General features: G+C 36.7%; 1 protein-coding gene across 4 annotated transcripts in view; it reads right to left on the bottom strand.

The window, feature by feature from the left end:
- Nucleotides 1-4,095: 4,095 nt before the first annotated feature.
- Nucleotides 4,096-19,141, bottom strand: part of FRS2 (fibroblast growth factor receptor substrate 2) — a 117,470-nt gene continuing 102,424 nt past the window's right edge. For all 4 annotated transcript variants that reach the window (XM_074226120.1, XM_074226118.1, XM_074226119.1 and 1 more), the window contains 3 exons: nt 12,905-13,063; nt 11,757-11,920; nt 4,096-9,477 (listed from right to left, as the gene is read on the bottom strand). In XM_074226120.1, the coding sequence (XP_074082221.1) occupies nt 8,527-9,477; nt 11,757-11,920; nt 12,905-13,063 (1,274 nt within the window). In that variant the 3' untranslated portion in view covers nt 4,096-8,526. The remainder of the gene's footprint in view (nt 9,478-11,756; nt 11,921-12,904; nt 13,064-19,141) is intronic.

The raw sequence follows: 19,141 nt of genomic DNA, 5'->3' as shown, positions 1-19,141 counted from the left end.
TGATTCTAACAAACTGAAGGATGAAATTACTTTTCAGACCTATAGAGGAACAGTTCATGACCTTAAAAGAGTAGAAAGACCCACAGAAGATAAATAACTATGATTAGCTAAAATGAGAGTTTTTACACAAATAAAAACAATGCTGCTAAAATTAGGAGGGAAGTAGGTAATTGGGAAAGAATCTTTGCAGAAAGTTTCTCCAAGAAAGGTCACTTTCCAAGATAAAGACCTCATTCAAGTTTATAGGAATAAAAATCATTCCCCAATTAACAAATGGTCAAAGGATATGAACAGGCAGTTTTCTCTTCCTTCCTTCCTTCCTTTCTTTCTTTTTTTTTTCTTTTTCAAGCTTTTGCAAGGCATTGGGGTTAAGTGGCTTGCCCAAGGCCACAAACTAGGTAATTATTAAGTGTCAGGCTAGATTTGAACTCAGGTACACCTGACTCCAGGGCCAGTGTTCTATCCACTGCACCACCTAGCGGAGCCCCAACAGCAGTTTTGTAGGGAAGTTTGTTGTTTCAGTTATGTCCCCTTTAGGGTTTTCTTGGCAAAATATTGGAATGATTTGCCATTTCCTTTTTCAGCTAATTTTACAGTTGAGGAAAAACAGGATTAAATGCCCAGTCACACAACTAATAAGTATCTAAGATGGGATTTGAATTCAGGTCTTCCTGACTTCAGTTCGAGTACTCCGCTTACTATATATACATCACCTAGCTAGAAATCCAAACTAAGTAAGAGTCTTACATGAAAAAAAAATATTTCAAATCATTAACAATGAAATGGAAATTAAAGAAAATCTGAACTTCTACCTCATACCCATTAGATTGGTAAAATTGACAATAAAGGAAAATAGAAATGTTGTAGGACTAGTGGAAAATAGGTACATTAACTAATTGTTGACAGAGTTGTGAATTGGTACAGTGATTCTAAAAAATAAATCTAAATAAAACCAGTAAGCCCTAAGTTAAAATCCAGCCTCTGGCACCAACACTGTGGGGGACCCTGTGGCAAGTAACAATTTCTTTTCTGCCTCAGTTTTCTCATCTACAAAATGGGGATAAAAACAGCATCTATCTCCTAGGATTGTTTTTGAAGATATAATGAAATATTTGTAAAGTGCTTTGTAAACCTTAAAGAGCCATATAAATGCTAGTTGCTGGCAAAGAACTGGAAACTAAGGCGATAGCCTATCAATTGGGAAATGGTTTAAAAAAACCTGCCACATGAATATAGCATATCATACTCTAAGAAACTGAGAAACCTGGACAAATTCATAAAATGTCATGTAGAATATGAGAGCTGGAAGGACGATATATAAAGAACAAAAACATTGAAAAGATGACTTTGGACAACAAAACTTATGATCAATGCAATGACCAACCACAATTCCACAGGACTGATGATGAAGCATGCCACCCACCATTTGATAAGTAGTAATGGATTCAGGATAAGCTTATTTTTTGGACAAAGGTCAATGTGGGAATTTCTGGCATATGTTACAGGAATTTTTTTCCCCCCTAACTTGCCCTCCCCCATAGATGTGGGTAGATGTGTAGACTTTCTTAAAGTCCATTAAAAGGTTAAGTCAAGGGGCTGCTAGGTGGCCTAGTCGATAAAGCACCGGCCCTCGAGTCAGGAGTACCTGGGTTCAAATCCTGTCTCAGACACTTAATGATTACCTAGCTGTGTGGCCTTGGGCAAGCCACTTAACCTCGTTTGCTTTACCAAAAAAAAAAAGCCCTAAAAAAAAGGTTAAGTCAAGAGAGCATGTCAATGAATGATTTGTCCAACCTTAGAGTGGTAAAGCTCAAATAAATGGTTTCAAATGATGTATGTATATTTCTGAATGGATCAATGATATCAAAACTTGTGGTCCACAGTTGGGAGTTATCTCAAGAACATGAGTTTTTTTCCTATATTTCCTGAATTGAAGTCCTGACTCCTTACAAATTCTAAAGCATAGCATTCTGGGAAGGGAGTGATGAATGAAGGGGAAAATTAGGATGTTAAACAAAGGGCATCAATACAATTTTTTTAAAAGTTCAAATTCTTTTTAGGTTTTTGCAAGGCAAACGGGGTTAAGTGGCTTGCCCAAGGCCATACAGCTAGGTAATCATTAAGTGTCTGAGACCGGATTTGAACCCAGGTACTCCTGACTCCAGTGCCTGTCCTTTATCCACTGCGCCACCTAGCCACCCCAAAAGTTCAAATTCTTAATGCCAGATTACATTAATAGGCACCTTTCAATTTTCTCTTATCCTATTCCTCTCCATAGCTTCCAATTGAGTCGTCCTCAAATCTTTCCATATGCCACCTGCTGTTCTTTTTGTACCTCCCTTTGGGCCCTCCCCAAACTTAATTAACCTTGTGAACTTCTACCCATCCTTTAAAGCCCAACTCAAAGGGGCGGCTAGGTGGCATAGTGGATAAAGCACCGGCCCTGGTCTCAAGACACTTAATAATTACCTAGCTGTGTGGCCTTGGGCAAGCCACTTAACCCCGTTTGCCTTGCAAAAACCTAAATAAAAAAAAGCACAACTCAAATGGCACCTCATCTGACAAAATCTAACCAAAATGTTCCTCCCTGTTTCCTTGCATGTACCTTAAATTCAATCTATGATCCCATGGTCAGTCCTTTTCACATAATTTGTACTGTAATAACTAATATGTCTTATTTTCCTACTAGGCTATATGGCCTTAGACAAGTCATTTCAACTCAGCCTCTCTTTTCTCACCACTAGATCATCTTTAGGATCACTCTTATGGTTTTAAAAACTATCTTATAAGTTACTAAATCCACTGAATGAGGATTCAACCAATGAGCAGAAGTTTCTATTAGAGTTATAAAATCCCAAGATTTAGAAGGAAACTTTCTACGTTTATCTCATGTCCTTACTAAATGGAATACTCCCAGAAGACAAAAAGGGCTCTGTAGCTGGCACTTAAAAATATTTTTGGAATGTATTCTTCATTTCTCCAGGGCCTATCTAAATGTCCTGAACTTCAGAACATGTACACATCCTTTTAAGGCTCATTCTTTATTTCACTGATTCTTTTTTTTTTTTAGGTTTTTGCAAGGCAAACGGGGTTAAGTGGCTTGCCCAAGGCCACACAGCTAGGTAATTATTAAGTGTCTGAGACTGGATTTGAACCCAGGTACTCTTGACTCCAGGGCTGGTGCTTTATCCACTGCACCACCTAGCCGCCCCTATTTCACTGATTCTGTCCTAGTAAAATTCAAAAGAGCATGAGAAAGGAATTTTAAGTTTGTGCTTTATGTTTTTTATTGTGTCTTATTTTTGTTTTTTGAATGTTGATGGAATATATGTAAAATATGTATGTGCTCCTCAAGGGTAGAGCCTATTCTTTGTATCATCTAGACTCTAGCATAAAAGTTTGTCCATAGTCAAATATAACAAATAAATGAGAATTCTGTAGAACTGAATCTCTATCAGATTTAGTTAAGGAATTTTTTTTATTTTTGTCATTCAAGTGACTAGGCAGATGTGACCTTGAAGACAAATCAATTTTCCTTTGTATCAAATTCCACAACTCTTATTGGTAAGATTTTTTTTTTTAGGTTTTTGCAAGGCAAATGGGGTTAAGTGGCTTGCCCAAGGCCACACAGCTAGGTAATTATTAAGTGTCTGAGACTGGATTTGAACCCAGATACTCTTGACTCCAGGGCTGGTGCTCTATCCACTGCACCACCTAGCTGCCCCACACACATATATATTCTTACATATACATATATAAAAATGAAACTGAGCAATAAATCTTTTACAAAGTTTCTGAACTCTTTGAGAAATTCAAATAATAAAATCAATAAACTGGAATCCTAAATCAGCAGTCTTTAAGTTAGCTAAAATGTTACTATAAAGCACTTTTTTTTAAGAGAAAGAAGGAAAGTAATTTTAAACACAATCTCATATTTAGTGATTATTTAGAAACCTAGAGCTTCTAGGAAATGCTCCAGGGTTATTATTTATTCAGCCCAGTTACCCACATTATCTTACAGGGCTGTATGATGAATGAAAATTCATGTTGAGAATGACAACCCTGAAGCAATGCAAGACATTTAATCATCAAAGATTAAATTGTGTTTGGTATACTTTATTTAATGTCACAAAGCTGAATACATTATATAAAAATTTGACAATAGGTTTAAAAGTCTGTTGCTTAAATATTAGTCTACCTATATTCAACTAACAGAACACTATTTTCTTTAACAGTCCTGCTAATTGAAATGATTACTATTATGGGATTCTGACATGCACAGAATAGAGATAAAAGCATAAACAAAGTTGAATTTGAAAGATTTCTACTGCACCTTGTATGTAAAGCATGGGTCTCTTGAGACAGTCATCATGCCAAAAGGAGATGTCTTCATAAAAGAAAGTAAACGTCAACATGGCCATGTTCACATCCACCAAAAAGCCAGACACTGCTATAATATAAACTCAGTATTTTATTGCCATGCTATAAAATATGAAATTGGCACTGATGGGAGAAGATGGGGTATGAGAGCTTGGAGAGAAGGTCACACAATGATGTCAACATCACATGGCACAAGGCTTTTAACATTTGGTAAGTTTTAGCAATACTAAAAAAAAAAAACCACACCAAAAAAACCAATTTAAAATGGCGATAAGAAACAGCATCAAAAATACACAATTTCTGCATAGTACAGTATCACTTTTATCTTTTTATTAGAGAAACATGGAATGTTTATAAAAGAAATTAACCAAAGGGGAGGGGCAAAATTCATATTCATATACAATTTGGCAATGGTAGTCCCACTGTTTAGACAACTTTTTATAAAAGAAAAAAATTAAAAATCTAGTAAGCTACCTTTATACAAAGTTGCTATATTTATGCCTTTAAGTAGGAAAAACTTAACATTTTATAATGTGAATTAGGACATAATAATCTTACAATATTATACACTGTAATGAAATAAAAACAATAATACAAATTTGGCCTTTATAAAAATGTATATCTTGCATTTAATAATGCAACTGTGGCACACTGGTGACTACTGTACTATTAATACCAGTCAGTTTCCATGCTATAATGGTATCCAATGGTACTGCAACTGCAACTCTATAGTGTAATTAAAGATGCATAAAAACTAGCCCTAAGGATGCTACGACAGAATGAAGTGTTATATGATAGGGTGATGGGAACAGAAAGAGAGAGGGGTAAGGGGGGAAAGGAAGTCAAATGGAGTGAAAGGACAACTGAGAGTAGGAAAAGGAGGCCAGGGCTGGTCTGGGCACAGCATCTTGTAGTATGTTGTAGAAGACTTATTTTTCAAGTCAAAATTGTTTCCTATACATTCAGTAATTCAGTACCAATGTCTATATTCAACATTTGGCAAAGTTTAGGGAAAACATTGTTTAGTACCATATACCTCACACATCAGAACTGTAAGTGATGGTAAGATACCTGTTACTTACCCATGAGTTCTCTGATAGAGGCATAATTTGTGGACACTTACTCCACACTGCACAAATTATAGGGGCATTATTGATAAGATAGCCTGGGGGAGGGGATGGTAATTATTAGTGTGGTATAAAAAAACAGTTTACTTTCAGGCAAAAACACAGTGTTGTGTGGCTGGGAAGCTGAAAACATAAGGCCCCTTTCCCAATTTTGTAAAACATTAGTGAGGTACTTTTTTTTTAAATATGATGTGCCACAGATTTTCTGGAAAAAAAAATACAGCCTTGTCTCATTCCATACAACATTTAACTGTGAGATCAAGCATTAGTTAATATTATAAACACAAAAACTTATTGGCAAATTTTACTAAGACCCAAGCCTGATATCTGCAGTCTATTTTAGATCAGCTGGAAAGTGAAAATCTTTTTTTGCTGAGTCTTCAAGGGTAAAGTGCATATCTCATCACTCCACAAGCAGCAGTAAAATGAAAGAACCACTTGACTATCTTCCTGGTGGGAGGGAAGGCACCACATTTGAATTCTTACATGAAAGCAAATCAAGAAAGAAATCATGCCAAGGAAAAGTAGCTATATCTTCTTCATCTGAAAGAATGCAGATGGAGAATAAGTGTGGAGAGGGAAATTCTGCTGGGAATAAATTATATGTTAACAAAAGTATCTCATAAAAACATACACCTGGTTAAGTCAGATATACATTCCAAGGGTGCAGCTTAAGTTTTATTGCAAAATCTCTAGGGGAATGTATTTATTAAATAGGAAAATAGATGAATTTCAGCAAGTAACCAGATGGCAATACCAGCTATATGCATCTAATACTTTATCTGAAAGCAAAAGTCAAATACTTCGTAGGTATTGCTATGCTAGTGCAGAACCTACAGCAAAGCTGTTAGATTGGCATGTTTTTAAAAACCAAGTTAGGTACAGGGGATGGTAGGGATAATAAAGGGAGAAAAAAGAAATTAGCAAGGGTTTTGACCTAAAACAATAGACAGTATAAATTAGCCCTTTCACATGGAGGGGAATATTCTAGCAGTCTTTACTTTTATTCTTTTGAATTGAGAGTATGTATTTTAATATTTTGATTCATATTCCATGCTACAAAACCAACACATAAATTTGGCACAATTAAAAATCTCAGGAGAAATCAAGAATGGAACAGTAGAAGATATTGCAAAAAAGAAACTATATCAGAGAAATTGCCAACCTGGCACCACGGCTCTTGTGAGCATTTTAGTCTCTCACTTATTACAAGCACCAAGTTCACAGAATACAAAAATCCTGCTAGGCAAACAAAGGGCACTGACAAACAATGGTGACACCTTCTTACCTTGCTTGCAATGACAGCACTCTACTGCATCGTAAATATATGAACTGCCTTTATGAATAGGGCAACCCAATTAACAACAAATTGGCTATTTGAATGAAATGATTTCCGACTGAATTAATGCTATAATTTAAACCTAAACCTGGATAGCTAGTTTCAAATTCAAAGTCTAAAAATTTAGAAACTTAAGTAAAACTGTTTGTAAGGTGACTCAACCTGTCTACTTCCCTTTCCATTCTCAAGAATCATGGAATCTGGAGGATTAGTTTAAGCAAACATCAATTCCTCTCTTAGAGTAGGACATGATCTCTTTGCTACAGATCTTCCACTGCCCTTGTGAGGCTGATATAACAGTATATTAACATTCTGCCAAAAATCAAGGTAAAAGCTATTTCTAGCTATGTTTGAAAGGATAAGCATAGCTGATGAACATCATTACAGTGGGTGGAGTACAACTGCAGCCAGGCTTTATATAACTGAGAAAATCACTGCTAAAGTGCAGAGGAGTGTGTCCATTGATAAATCTACAGTACCTCTGGGGAACTTTTTATTTTATTAGTGTCTACTTTCATTTGCAACCAAAGAGTTCATCTATGGACACATGAATGAAAATTTAAAATCAAGCAGATGTCTCTATCAGACTTGAAAAGTAAACAGCATATCAATAAATACTGGAAAAGGGCAACCCTGTTAAAAATCTAACAGTAAGTTCCAAATGAACCTTCAAAACCATAATTTGACAAAACATAGACTAAATAAGACTGAACAGATAAACAACAAAACCATATACAAATTCAACCATCTTAAACCTAAAGACATCATTTAACAAAACAGACATCCTGAACACCAAAGGTAAAAAAAAGAAAAGATAAATGGGAACTTAATGGCACAAATATAAATGCCTCCAGGAAACAATGCTGAGATTAATGCTCTATGGAGAATATGTTTGATGATCAAGAGTTCTGGTAGTATTGGCCTGAGATTGATTCTAAATTCCCATCGTGCTTCTGATCAAGGGAACCTTGACATGCCCTTAAACATGAAAGCATGAGGTAAGGATTCTGCCCTTCTAATATACACACCCCAATGGTATGCCATATTCATGGATGTGATATTCCTTCTAATAAAGTTTTAGAAAAAGGATTTGACTGGTATATAAGGAGGGATGGCATACCTTATATATGTATTCCTTTTATGTACAATGCATTTGGCTTAAATCAAAAAAGCCTTTAATGAAATGATGAATGACTCATGCTGGAGGCCACCTAACTTGGAAAGTGAATCTACAGATATTTACTTTCAAAGACTAGATTTATCTGCTAGTAATGCACACATCAAGAGGCTTTATAAAATGTTATGAATGTCAACATAATGGACATATGAATGTCAACATAATGGACAATATGAATGGACATAAATGATAGGCACAAGTCCAGAATATTGAAAAACTCAAAACTGGGATGTCACTCACTTCCACTCTCAATTAAATAGGCACTGTGAAAATGGCAATGTTGCTATACAGTAACAACTATTATAGAATGTAATTAGTGTTCTTTAATGAGTACCTGCTCTACATTAATTCCCTTTAGTTAAAACAAGCACATGAAGTATTCAGAAAAAAATTCTATCAGTCTATAAAAGGTGTTAGTGTTTAGAAATGAAAATGAAGCACTTGCATCTTCATTTTTAAAAACTTCACAAAGGTGCAAACGATGGATGTCACGTTTCCAAGGCTCACATAGGCAGGTCAGTACTATTGTGTCTAGTCTTCCTAGACGTACCATCGTCTCGTGGCAGTGCTTTCTGCAAGCTTGACATAGCAGCCGTTCTTTCAATGTCTATCACAGCATACAGCTCTGTACGCCTGGTGGGAGTTTGGGGAAGTGGAGTAGTGGGAGTTTTTGGAGTCTGAGGGTTGTCAGAGTCACTACCACCTTCCAAATCAACCTGTATGTAATTGAGTTGCCTGTGTTCTAAACTAGGACGCCTGATATCAAAATTAAAGACTGTAGGCGTACAGTCCCGGCGCCTTGTGAACTCTACTTTGTGAGCACTTGCTGGCACTGTTACATTCTCTGTATTCACATAGTTGTGCATTGGATCCAGGTTACTGTGATAGCCATTGAGAGATGGGGTCTTTGGTCCTAAACTGTCATCTTCATCTCGACTTTGCTTGTGGGCTTCCCAAACAGGAGGCAAAGATGGTAAGTTTTCATAGTTTAATAATGCAGTTCTCCTCTGAGCCGAATTGTTGATATTCTGGGTATCTGAGGTACTGGTAGATGTCAGACGAACTCTCCTGACCCCTGAGGCACTAGGAATAGATAGCCCATTTATATTTTCATATACCAGTTTGTTACTCGAGGGTGCATCTTTTCGTTCATCACTGTCATATCCAGTGTCCCATTCAGTGTTGTTGGTACCGCTACCACTAACTTGTTCTTTTCCAAGTTGCTCCAGTTTTTCTCTTTCCATTAACTGCCTTTGAACAGGGGTTGGTCCTAAAACAAATTTGACTCCTTCAGGTTCAAGAAGAATCTGAGGATCTCTGTCCTCAATATCACTCTGCTCTTCTCTTGTTTTGTTACTTTCAACATTAGAAAGTCTTGTCTCTAAAGGTATGTGTACACTTGATCTGTTTTTCCTCTCTTCTTGTACACCTGTAGTGTTGACATAAGTATGAACCTAAAAGAAAATGAAGTTTTAAATATTCAGTCCAAATCAACAAAAAATGTGTTTTATGATATATTAGTTCGAATTTTGTTGGAACAATCTCAACATCTTTCCCTTCCAAACACTTATTCATTTATCTGAAGGGTTAACTACTTAAGTCCCCAAATGTCAGTATTTTTAAAAGTAGAAATTAACCTCACCCAGGACTTATTAAGCATGTTTCCTTAACTACTTTGTAAAATTCTACCTAAAAGTAAAATCCTTATCTCCTAATAGCCTTAGAACTATATACATAATCCTACAACTAAGCCTAAAATTTCATGTAAGTTTAGAAGAGGAAAAAAAGAACAGAAAATAACTAATAAGGGCATTCCCAACAAATATGAAATTATTAGTTGGGCCATTCTATGTTCCAATGTAAAAAAAAGGCTACATTTTCCAACTCTATAAACATCTCTCCTCTTTCCTCCTTCAAATTTGAATAAAATTCTAGTATCATGTATGTTGTCTTTATCTGCTAGTCATTCCTAGTTGGAGTAAAATGGTAATGTGCATGCATATGTGCGCACACACACACACACATACACACACACACGGTAAAATCTTATTTTTTCTTCTTGATATTCTTTCCCTTTCACTACTTCCCCATACACCTGAGACCATATTATTGTTTGTCTGTCTTTTTTTTAGGATTTTTTGCAAGGCAATGGGGTTAAGTGGCTTGCCCAAGGCCACACAGCTAGGTAAGCTAGAGGCTGGATTTGAACTCAGGTACTCCTGACTCCAGGGCTAGTGCTCTATCCACTGCGCCACCTAGCTGCCCCTATATTATTGTTTTAAAAACTGTTATACTTACCTTTGTAGCTCCATTGGTACAATCCAAATAAAATAAATTCTGTTAAAAACAATGACTAATTTCTAAAAATGAAGATTATTTTATGCACAAGAAAGTTAACTAGATTATAATCACAAAAATGTGCCAGCAAGTCTTTAGCTTTTATGTTTATAGCATTTAACCACTGTCTCTATCTATGCTTAAAAAGATATAACTACCAGTTTCATCTATGATTACATATTTCAGTCATATATACATATATGTGCTGATTGTTATGTTTTTTAAGCAAGAAAGGAACAAAATAATGAATTTTGTTTTTACTTCAATATTAAATTCAATTTATTAACCATAATTTACTTCAATAACCAAAGTGAATAATTTGTGGGTTTAAACTAAGAGATTATGTGGCAAATATTTATTAGTAAACACTTAAACTACTTATGTAGTAAAAACTAGTTGGAGAATTGGATGTTAGTGTGAATGACGTATTATCGGGAATACAGCTAACAATCCAATCATTCAACAAATATTTATTAAGCACCTATTACTTGCAAGGCATTATGAAGGACATGAAGACATAAAAAATGGATTTTATAATGTTATAGAGATAAAACAGGTAACTACAGAAATATGATATACTAATTTTTTTTTTAAGTTTTTGCTAGGCAATGGGGTTAAGTGACTTGTCCAAGGCCACACAGCTAGGTAATTGTCTGAGGCTGGATTTGAACTCAGGTACTCCTGAATCCAGGGCCAGTGCTCTATCCATTGCGCCACCTAGCCGCCCTGATATACTAATTTTTATGGTTTCCTAACCATGTTTTATTTAAGTTTTTGCAAGGCAAATGGGGTTAAGTGGCTTGCCCAAGGCCACACGCTAGGTAATTATTAAGTGTCTGAGGCCGGATTTGAACCCAGGTACTCCTGACTCCAGGGCCGGTGCTTTATCCACTACAACACCTAGCTGCCCCTCCTAATCACTTTTTTAAAGATTTAAAATATACAACTCTAAGATTATGCTGAACATAATTTATTTTGCTTGTTTAGAGAATTCAGAAAATAATTCAGGATCTTGTGGTATCTTGGGGTCGTAGTGAGAGTAGTACCTTGCACAAAATATAGCCTTAATTCAATTGAATGTCAATCACTGAATTAATATGTAGACTGACATGTCCTGTGTTTTTGATTTCAAGGCAATCAGTAAAAGGAAACTCTGGATTTCAAAAGAACATCCTAATTTTATAAATCTTACAGTTCATACTACTCAGTCAATTACCATAAAAAAAACATGCTAATGCTTCTAATCATAATATACAAGTTTGACTTACAAGTAATAAATAACTTCTGCAATTCAAATGTAAAGAGAAGTTGGATGCATGAATCAGCTGCTTAAACACATTAGGATTTTAGCCTTAACATATATACACCCTTGTCAGTTAGCTACACACACACTTACTTGTTCCTCAGCTACAAGCAATGGGTGTGTTGATTCTTCACCTACTGAAGGAAGGCGAGCACTTCCAACAGATGGATGTCTGCTTGAAGGATGGGAGGAAGCATCTCCAAAAGATGGATATCGAGGATATCCATTAGGTAAATTCTGTGTAGCAAAGCCAGGAGCTAATGGGATTTTTAAAAAACAAAGATAATGTGACTGTGCAGCCATTATTTTATACATCTATCATAATTCTAAATGAACTCCTAGAATACCTCAAATAGAAAGTCAAATTCCATTTGGGGAGCTCTGAAAAGCCACTGTCATGGAAAGTAGAGTTTACATAAAAGTGCGAAATCCTCAACAAAATAGTTAACTAGTCTCCATTTCTGCATGACAAAACATTTTCAAGCTACTCATAATTTAGAGCTTAAATTATAATTTTTACTAGACAGAAACCTACCTAAAAATATAAGTACTGAATAATATGAATCTGAAATATTGGTTATGTATAACTAAATTATCATTGATATATATCTGGGGAAGATAAGCTGAAAACCCCCAGAAAAACCTCTTCCTCCTTGACTACATACAGTCTAGGGAAAGCAATCTTTGTGGAGCTGTAACTTAGTGTATGTGTCTGTCAGTGCTACAGCTCCAATTTGCCCTCTAAAGAGTCAGAAGTACTAAGGACCTAGGAAAGAAAATTCTTGCCACCCAAGTCCTTGGCACTGTTAAATGGTTCAGTTATCAACAGAAATAGTATGATAAATGAAAATGACAAGAAACAAGGTATATTACCATCCCCTTTGCAATCTCAGGACTTCTGAGTCTTTGCACCTTACTTGCAGGTGAAACCCATCTCCATTGTCTTTCTCTTTGAGCTACTTAAATTTGAGAACTGTCTTACTTTTCTACTTATACCAGTCTTTTGAAATCAGCAAAAATTTAGCAGACACTACTTTCTTTCTCCCCACCCCGCCTTTCTCATATCTCTCTGTCTACCTATCTATCTATAGATATAGATATATCTCCTTCCTATCTATCTATCTATCTATCTATCTATCTATCTATCTATCTATCTATCTATCTATCTATATCTCCTTCCTCCAAACTAATCATCTATGGGTTATAATACTCTTCTCAAAAGCAGTCATGAAGACACTTACTTGTGGGAGTTCGAGGGGTTCTAGGGACTTCCAATTCAGTCTGTTGATGATTCCTTTCTACTACTGGCTCTTCTACCACATTTATGCTATTATTCTGCATAATCTCTTGTAACATGTTAAACAATTCTTCAGCACGGGCACATTTAAAGGCAAATATTCCTACAAATATAAAAAAATATGGCCATGAATGATTACTATAAAGAAACAAAACCAATGAAGTTCATTTTCTCAGACTAGAATGAGGAAAGGCCTTTTAAAAGGATAAGAAATCAATCCCTTGCACTATCATATGCCAAGTGTTTGTTTTCACAATAGAAATTGCCTCATATGGAGATGCACCCTTCCCTGCTCTCTAGAAATTTGAAGTAGGGGAGGTGATAATCCCATGAACAGAGAGTGTGCTATGTGCATGAGAAATATGCAAAATGTCGTTGACTGGGGAATTCAGCAGGCTTCATAAAGTAAATGAAACTTATGCTGGACCATCATAAAAGATTAAATGCATACTTTACAATATACCCTAACTTTATATGCACTACTTCATTTAATTCTCATAACGAATTCTATAGTGATGCAATTATTATTATTATTATTATTATTATTATCATCATATTATTATTATTCCCATTTTATAGATAAGGAAATGTGGACCCAGAGGTCATGAGATTTGTGCAGGGCCAAACTGTTATGAAGAGATTATGAGCCAGGCCAGGCCTTCAGTATCCAAGCTGCTTTTTCAAGATCTAGTTAATCTAATAGAAGATCTGTAAACATAGCTTGTGTGACAAATGAAGCATATACTTCATGAGACAGCAAAGCTTTCAGGTAAGAGAATAACCCACAGAAGAAAACTTTAGTCAGACAAGATTTGTCTTTTTCTCTGGTTTCTACTGATAATCAAAAAAAAAAAATATGCTTACATAAGCAGGGTTTAAGCAGAGAGAGATCAAAAAAAGAGCTTAGACATTGCAACAGATAGCAGTAACTTATTGTTGCTAAATTTGGGTTAAGATACACAATACAAAATGGGCAGCAATGCTTTTAGGAATGCCAATATGAGTTCTGAGCAGTGAAGGAAAGTCACAATAATAGGAGAGAACAAGGCAAAGAAAAGGGCATTAGGGACAAAGAAGGGAGGGAAAGCTTGCTTAGTTGCTGCGGGTAATCTTGGACAATCTAAATCTTTTTAAAAAAGTAGTTTTGACTGTTTTCCTTCTTCTGCAACCTGACTAAAATACATCAAAACATTTATTTATAAAGAGTGTCCCCCACCCCACCCCATAACAATTCTGGGAGGTATTTCCAAATTTTTCTAGAATTCTCTAAATTCAAGGATAAATCAAGTATATTTTCCACTATGCCAATTTGTCCTTTCTCCATAATGCTATATTCAAATTGGATCTAACCTAATTTTAAAACTACTCAAATACTTTCTTTTTTGGAGTTCTTGTAATCTTTTAAATTCTGCACAATAAAAGGCTTTATTTTTTTTAAATATGAGTCAACAATCTAATTTTCAAATTGCATCTTAGTATAGGAAAAAAGGGGAAGAAATGAAGAAAACAATTCTTTTTTTTTTAAGGGTTTTTGCAAGGCAAATGGGGTTAAGTGGCTTGCTCAAGGCCACACAATTAGGTAATTATTAAGTGTCTGAGGCCAGATTTGAACTCAGGTACTCCTGATTCCAAGGCTGTTGCTCTATCCACTGCACTACCTAGCCGCCCCTAAGAAAATATTCTAATGGTTGTTGAAGCTTTTGTTTACGAAGCCTCTTAAAATGTTATAAGCCTTCTTAGAGAAACAGGAATGATAGCAAAGAGAATTTTCTTTTAGTCTCATGGAAAAAAATCACTGGAGGTAGATCCTAAACACCTTGGTTTCAGTGCCAGTCCTGTCATGAGTAAGCTGTGTGATCTTTGGCATGTCCAACACTCTGGACCTCAATATCCTCAGCTCTAAGAAGCATCATGAAAGTTCAGTTCTGATTCCATCTAATGATTTCTCCTAAAGACAGTAATTTGGATAGAATTGTCATTTTTGTTATATTAGCTTGGCCTAACCATGAGCAATTAATATTTTTCCAATTGTTTAGATCTGACTTTATGTGAAAAGTGTTTTATAATTTTGTTCATATAGTTCCTGGCAAATAAATTCCCAAGTATTTAATATTGTCTACAATTATTTTAAATGGAATTCCTCCATCTCTTACTGCTGGACTTTGTTGGTAATAAATAGAAATGCTGATGATTTATGTAAATTTATTTTATATCCTGCAAATTAGCTCAAGTTATTAATTATTTCAAATAGTTTTTAGTTGATTTTCTAGGATTCTTCAAGTATACCATCATATCACCTTCAAAGAGTGAGACTTTTGCTTCCTTCTATTCTAATTCCTTCAATTTCTTTTTTTCCCTCCTATTGCTATAGCTAGCATTTCTAGTACAATACTGACTAGCAGCAATCATAATGGGCATCCTTGTTTTGTCCCCATCTTATTGTGGATGGTTTCCTGGCTTATCCTCATTATGGATAATGCACGTGATAGATACTATTTATCATGTTAAGGAAAATTCAATGTATTTCTACACACAAGTGGTTTTTTTTTAAATTTAGTATTTATTTATTAACATTTTGCACAATATTCATTTATACATTAATAAAATATTCTTGTTTAAGAGTAAACAAAATACCTCCTCCCCCCAAAAATTTAGATTCACTTGAGTGATAAAGTAAAGGGGGGGGGAGAGAAAAAAAATTAAAATTAAAAAAAATAATACTAATAATTGTAGGTATGGCCAGGTGGCGCAGTGGACAGAGTACCAGCCCTGGAGACAGGAGTACCCAAGCCCATATCCGGCCCCATACACCCAACAATCACCCAGCTGTGTGACATGCAAGCCACCCCAAACCCACTGCCCTGCATAAACCAAAAAAAAAAAAAAAAAAGAGGAAAAAAAAAGACCTAAAATAAAAATAAGATAGTAATAATAGTAGGGGCAGCTGGGTGGCAGACAGAGTACTTGCCCTTGAGCAAGGAGCACCGGGGTCCAAATCCAGGCTCAGACACCCAACGATCACCCTGCTATGCGGCCCCAGGCAGGCCACCCAGCCCCATTTGCCCTGCACCCCCTCCAAATAATAATAATAATAATAGTAAAAAATGTGCTTCAGTCTATGTTCCAATACCACCAACTCTGTCACGGGTAGATCACATTCTTTATGATAAATCCATCACAAAAATTACTTCCATATTTTTCCACCATTGCCATTGCTGATCGCAACTTCCTCCTTTCGTATTTCTCCACTACCATGTAACTATATTTTCTCTCTCCTTTCACTCTGACTCTGCTGTAGGGTAGCTGACTGGCATAGCAGACAGATCCCTGGCCCTGGGGCCAAGAGGCCCCGAGCCCTCATACCACCTCTTAGGCCCAGAATCCACCTGGCCCTATAGTCTGGGACAGGCAATCCAATCCCAGCCCCTTGCAAGAAGTAAAAAAGAAAATGTGTTATATCTGACCACTCTCCCCCCATGGTCCATCCTCTCCTCCTTCATTCACATCCCCCCCCTTCCCCCTGTCCCCCCCTCTTTCTTACTCCAGATGTCTATACCCCATTGAGTATATATGCTGTTTCCTCTCCTAGCCACCTCTGATGAGAGTGAAGGTTCCCTCATCCCCCCTTGCCTTCCCCCTCCTTCCATATCATTGCAATAACTCATTGTAATAAAAAAATCTTATTACATGAAATATCTTAGCCTATTCTACCTCTCCTTTTTCTTTCTCCCATTATATTTCCCTTTTAGCCATTGGCTCCATTTTTTACCCTATATTATACATCTTCAAATTCAGCTCTCTTCATCTATAAAAGCTTCTTCTATCTGCTCTATTAACTGAGAAGGTTCATATGAGTATTATTCAGGGTCATTTTTCTATGCAGGAATACATGCAGTTCATCATATTTTCCCCTTCTCCTCCAATCTCTATGCTTCACCCGAGTCCTGTATCTGAAGATCAAACCTTCTGTTCAGCTCTGGCCATTCCAACAAGAACATTTGAAATTCCCCTGGTTCATTGAAAGTCCATCTTTTTCCCTGGAAGAGGACATTCAGTTTTGCTGAGTAGTTGATTCTCGGTTGCATTCTAAGCTCTTTTGCTAAGTCCTGTGAGATCCTGATTGCAGCTCCATGGCATTTGAATTATGTCCTTCTGGCTGCTTGTAATATTTTCTCTTTGACTTGGGAGTTCTAGAACTTGGCTATAATATTCCTGGGGGTTGGTTTTTTGGGATCTCTTTCTTGGGGGGAATGGGTGGATTCTCTCCATTTCTATTTTGCCCTCTGCTTCTAGGATATCAGCTGCTGACTTCTTTTTCATGTTTTTCCTGCATCTCTTTCATTTCTTTTCCCAATTTTTCTTTTATCTCCCTCACTTGATTTTCAAAGTCTTTTTTGAGCTCTGTCATAGCCTGAGCTCAATTTCTGTTTTTCTTTGAGTCTTTATATGCAGGAGCTTGGATTTCCTCATCTCCAGACTGAGTGTTTTGATCCTTCTTGGGCTCACAGGCAAAATATTTCTTAATGGTGTTCCTCTTGTTTCTCTGCTTGCTCATTTTCCCAGCCTAAGACTGTTTTTGGGGGTGCTTCCTGAGATTTTGGGACACTCCCACAAGGATCTCAGTGTGTGAGGCTCTGTCCTCCCTTCTGGTCTGTGAATGACCATAGATGGCCCCCCTCTGCCACGGGGCTGAGGTGGGGGGGGCTGCTGTTCTATGGGGGGCCTAGACTTTGATCAGGACCTGAATGTGGTCAGAACCCCAGGGTCCTGTTCAGTCTCTCTCTTCACTCCCCTCCCTTGGCTCAATGGGCTCATGCCCTGGGGGCTCCTGCTTACAGGCTCCGCCTGCTTCTGTTTCCTGGATCTGGGCTTAGGCAAGAGTTGTGTGCCCTGAGGGCTGGGCAGTCTCCTGCTGTTCCCCCAGGTTGTGCCCCTGTGCTCCCCGGGGTGTAACTCCACCCCCCCTGCTGTGAGCCCGACTCCCAGCATCCTGGGGCTACCTCCAGGAGGCTGAAGTTCTTTGCTCTGGCAGGCCACCCCTCTGGAGGGCTGCCCCTTCAACCCTGGGGAGCAGAGCATTTTTGCTCTTTTTCCAGGTTACCTTGAGTAGGAGAACTACCTCATTGGGTCCCTCTGTGGGTTCTGTCTCTCAAAAATTTAGAGTTCTTAGTTTATAAGTTTTATGAGAGAGCGCCTAAGAGATGTTCTTCTCTTGTCACCATCTTGGCTCTGCCCCCCCCCACAAGTGTTTTTGATAAGAATTGAGTGTTCCATTCCACATACTTGTGTGCATCGTGCTTCACATTTTTTTCTCTACTGTGAATAGCTGTGAAAATGCACAGTTCCAACTATCAAAGTGAAAATGAGGTTACTAATAAAATCACACAAATGCTTGACGTTTCAAAAGTTAAAATACGCAAATGTTGATTTCTCTGTAATTTAATATACCAGTGGCATACAAGGTCCTTGAGAGCAAAAAGAGACTGCTCAATTCTTGTCTTTGTATTCTCTGTGCCTACTATATAGTAGGCTCTTAACTCATGCATACTGAATTGAATAACTTCTAATTATTTTAAATAAAATTTTCATAAATTTATACACATTCATTGTTCTGAATATTTTCAGTTAAACTAGAAATACACATAATTTACCCACCCACTTAACCCAAATTTCTAATTTAGTGGGCCTACAACTGAATATGAGTTTAAAACTCAAGAGCTTGAGTAGACAAAAGAAAAGATAATCTGAGATACTTAATTAAGGTGCCAAGGTGCCAAGTACTTGGTAAGGTGCTAATAAAGTTAAGGGAAATTATTAAGGAAGTAATAGTTTTCAGACATCAAATCTTTTGCAAATGAATCTAAATTGTTAACGCCAGTCAAGTTCATAGAACAATTTCATATATTCCAAACATTATGCTTAGTTGTTTTTTTTCTCATCAAAATTATTTCAATACAGGGAAGCACAAATATCCTATAACTTCTTGTGCAACATATGATAAAGAAACTACTAAGGCAAGTTCAAGTGTAGCAATACTTCAGATTAACAGGCATATTGCTGGAAAGACAATCAATTGTAAATCTAATATCTCCATATATATGGGAATGTGACCATTTTAAAAGTTCACATGCTTTGTCCTTTCAATAATGCAAATGATTACTCTCCACTAGTTCCTATCTAT

This window comes from Macrotis lagotis, chromosome 2, assembly GCF_037893015.1.
Source record: "Macrotis lagotis isolate mMagLag1 chromosome 2, bilby.v1.9.chrom.fasta, whole genome shotgun sequence".
Classification (NCBI taxonomy): Eukaryota; Metazoa; Chordata; class Mammalia; order Peramelemorphia; family Peramelidae; genus Macrotis; species Macrotis lagotis.
Note: the sequence above shows the minus strand (reverse complement) of the source record. Positions and strands in the feature narration are given on the sequence as shown.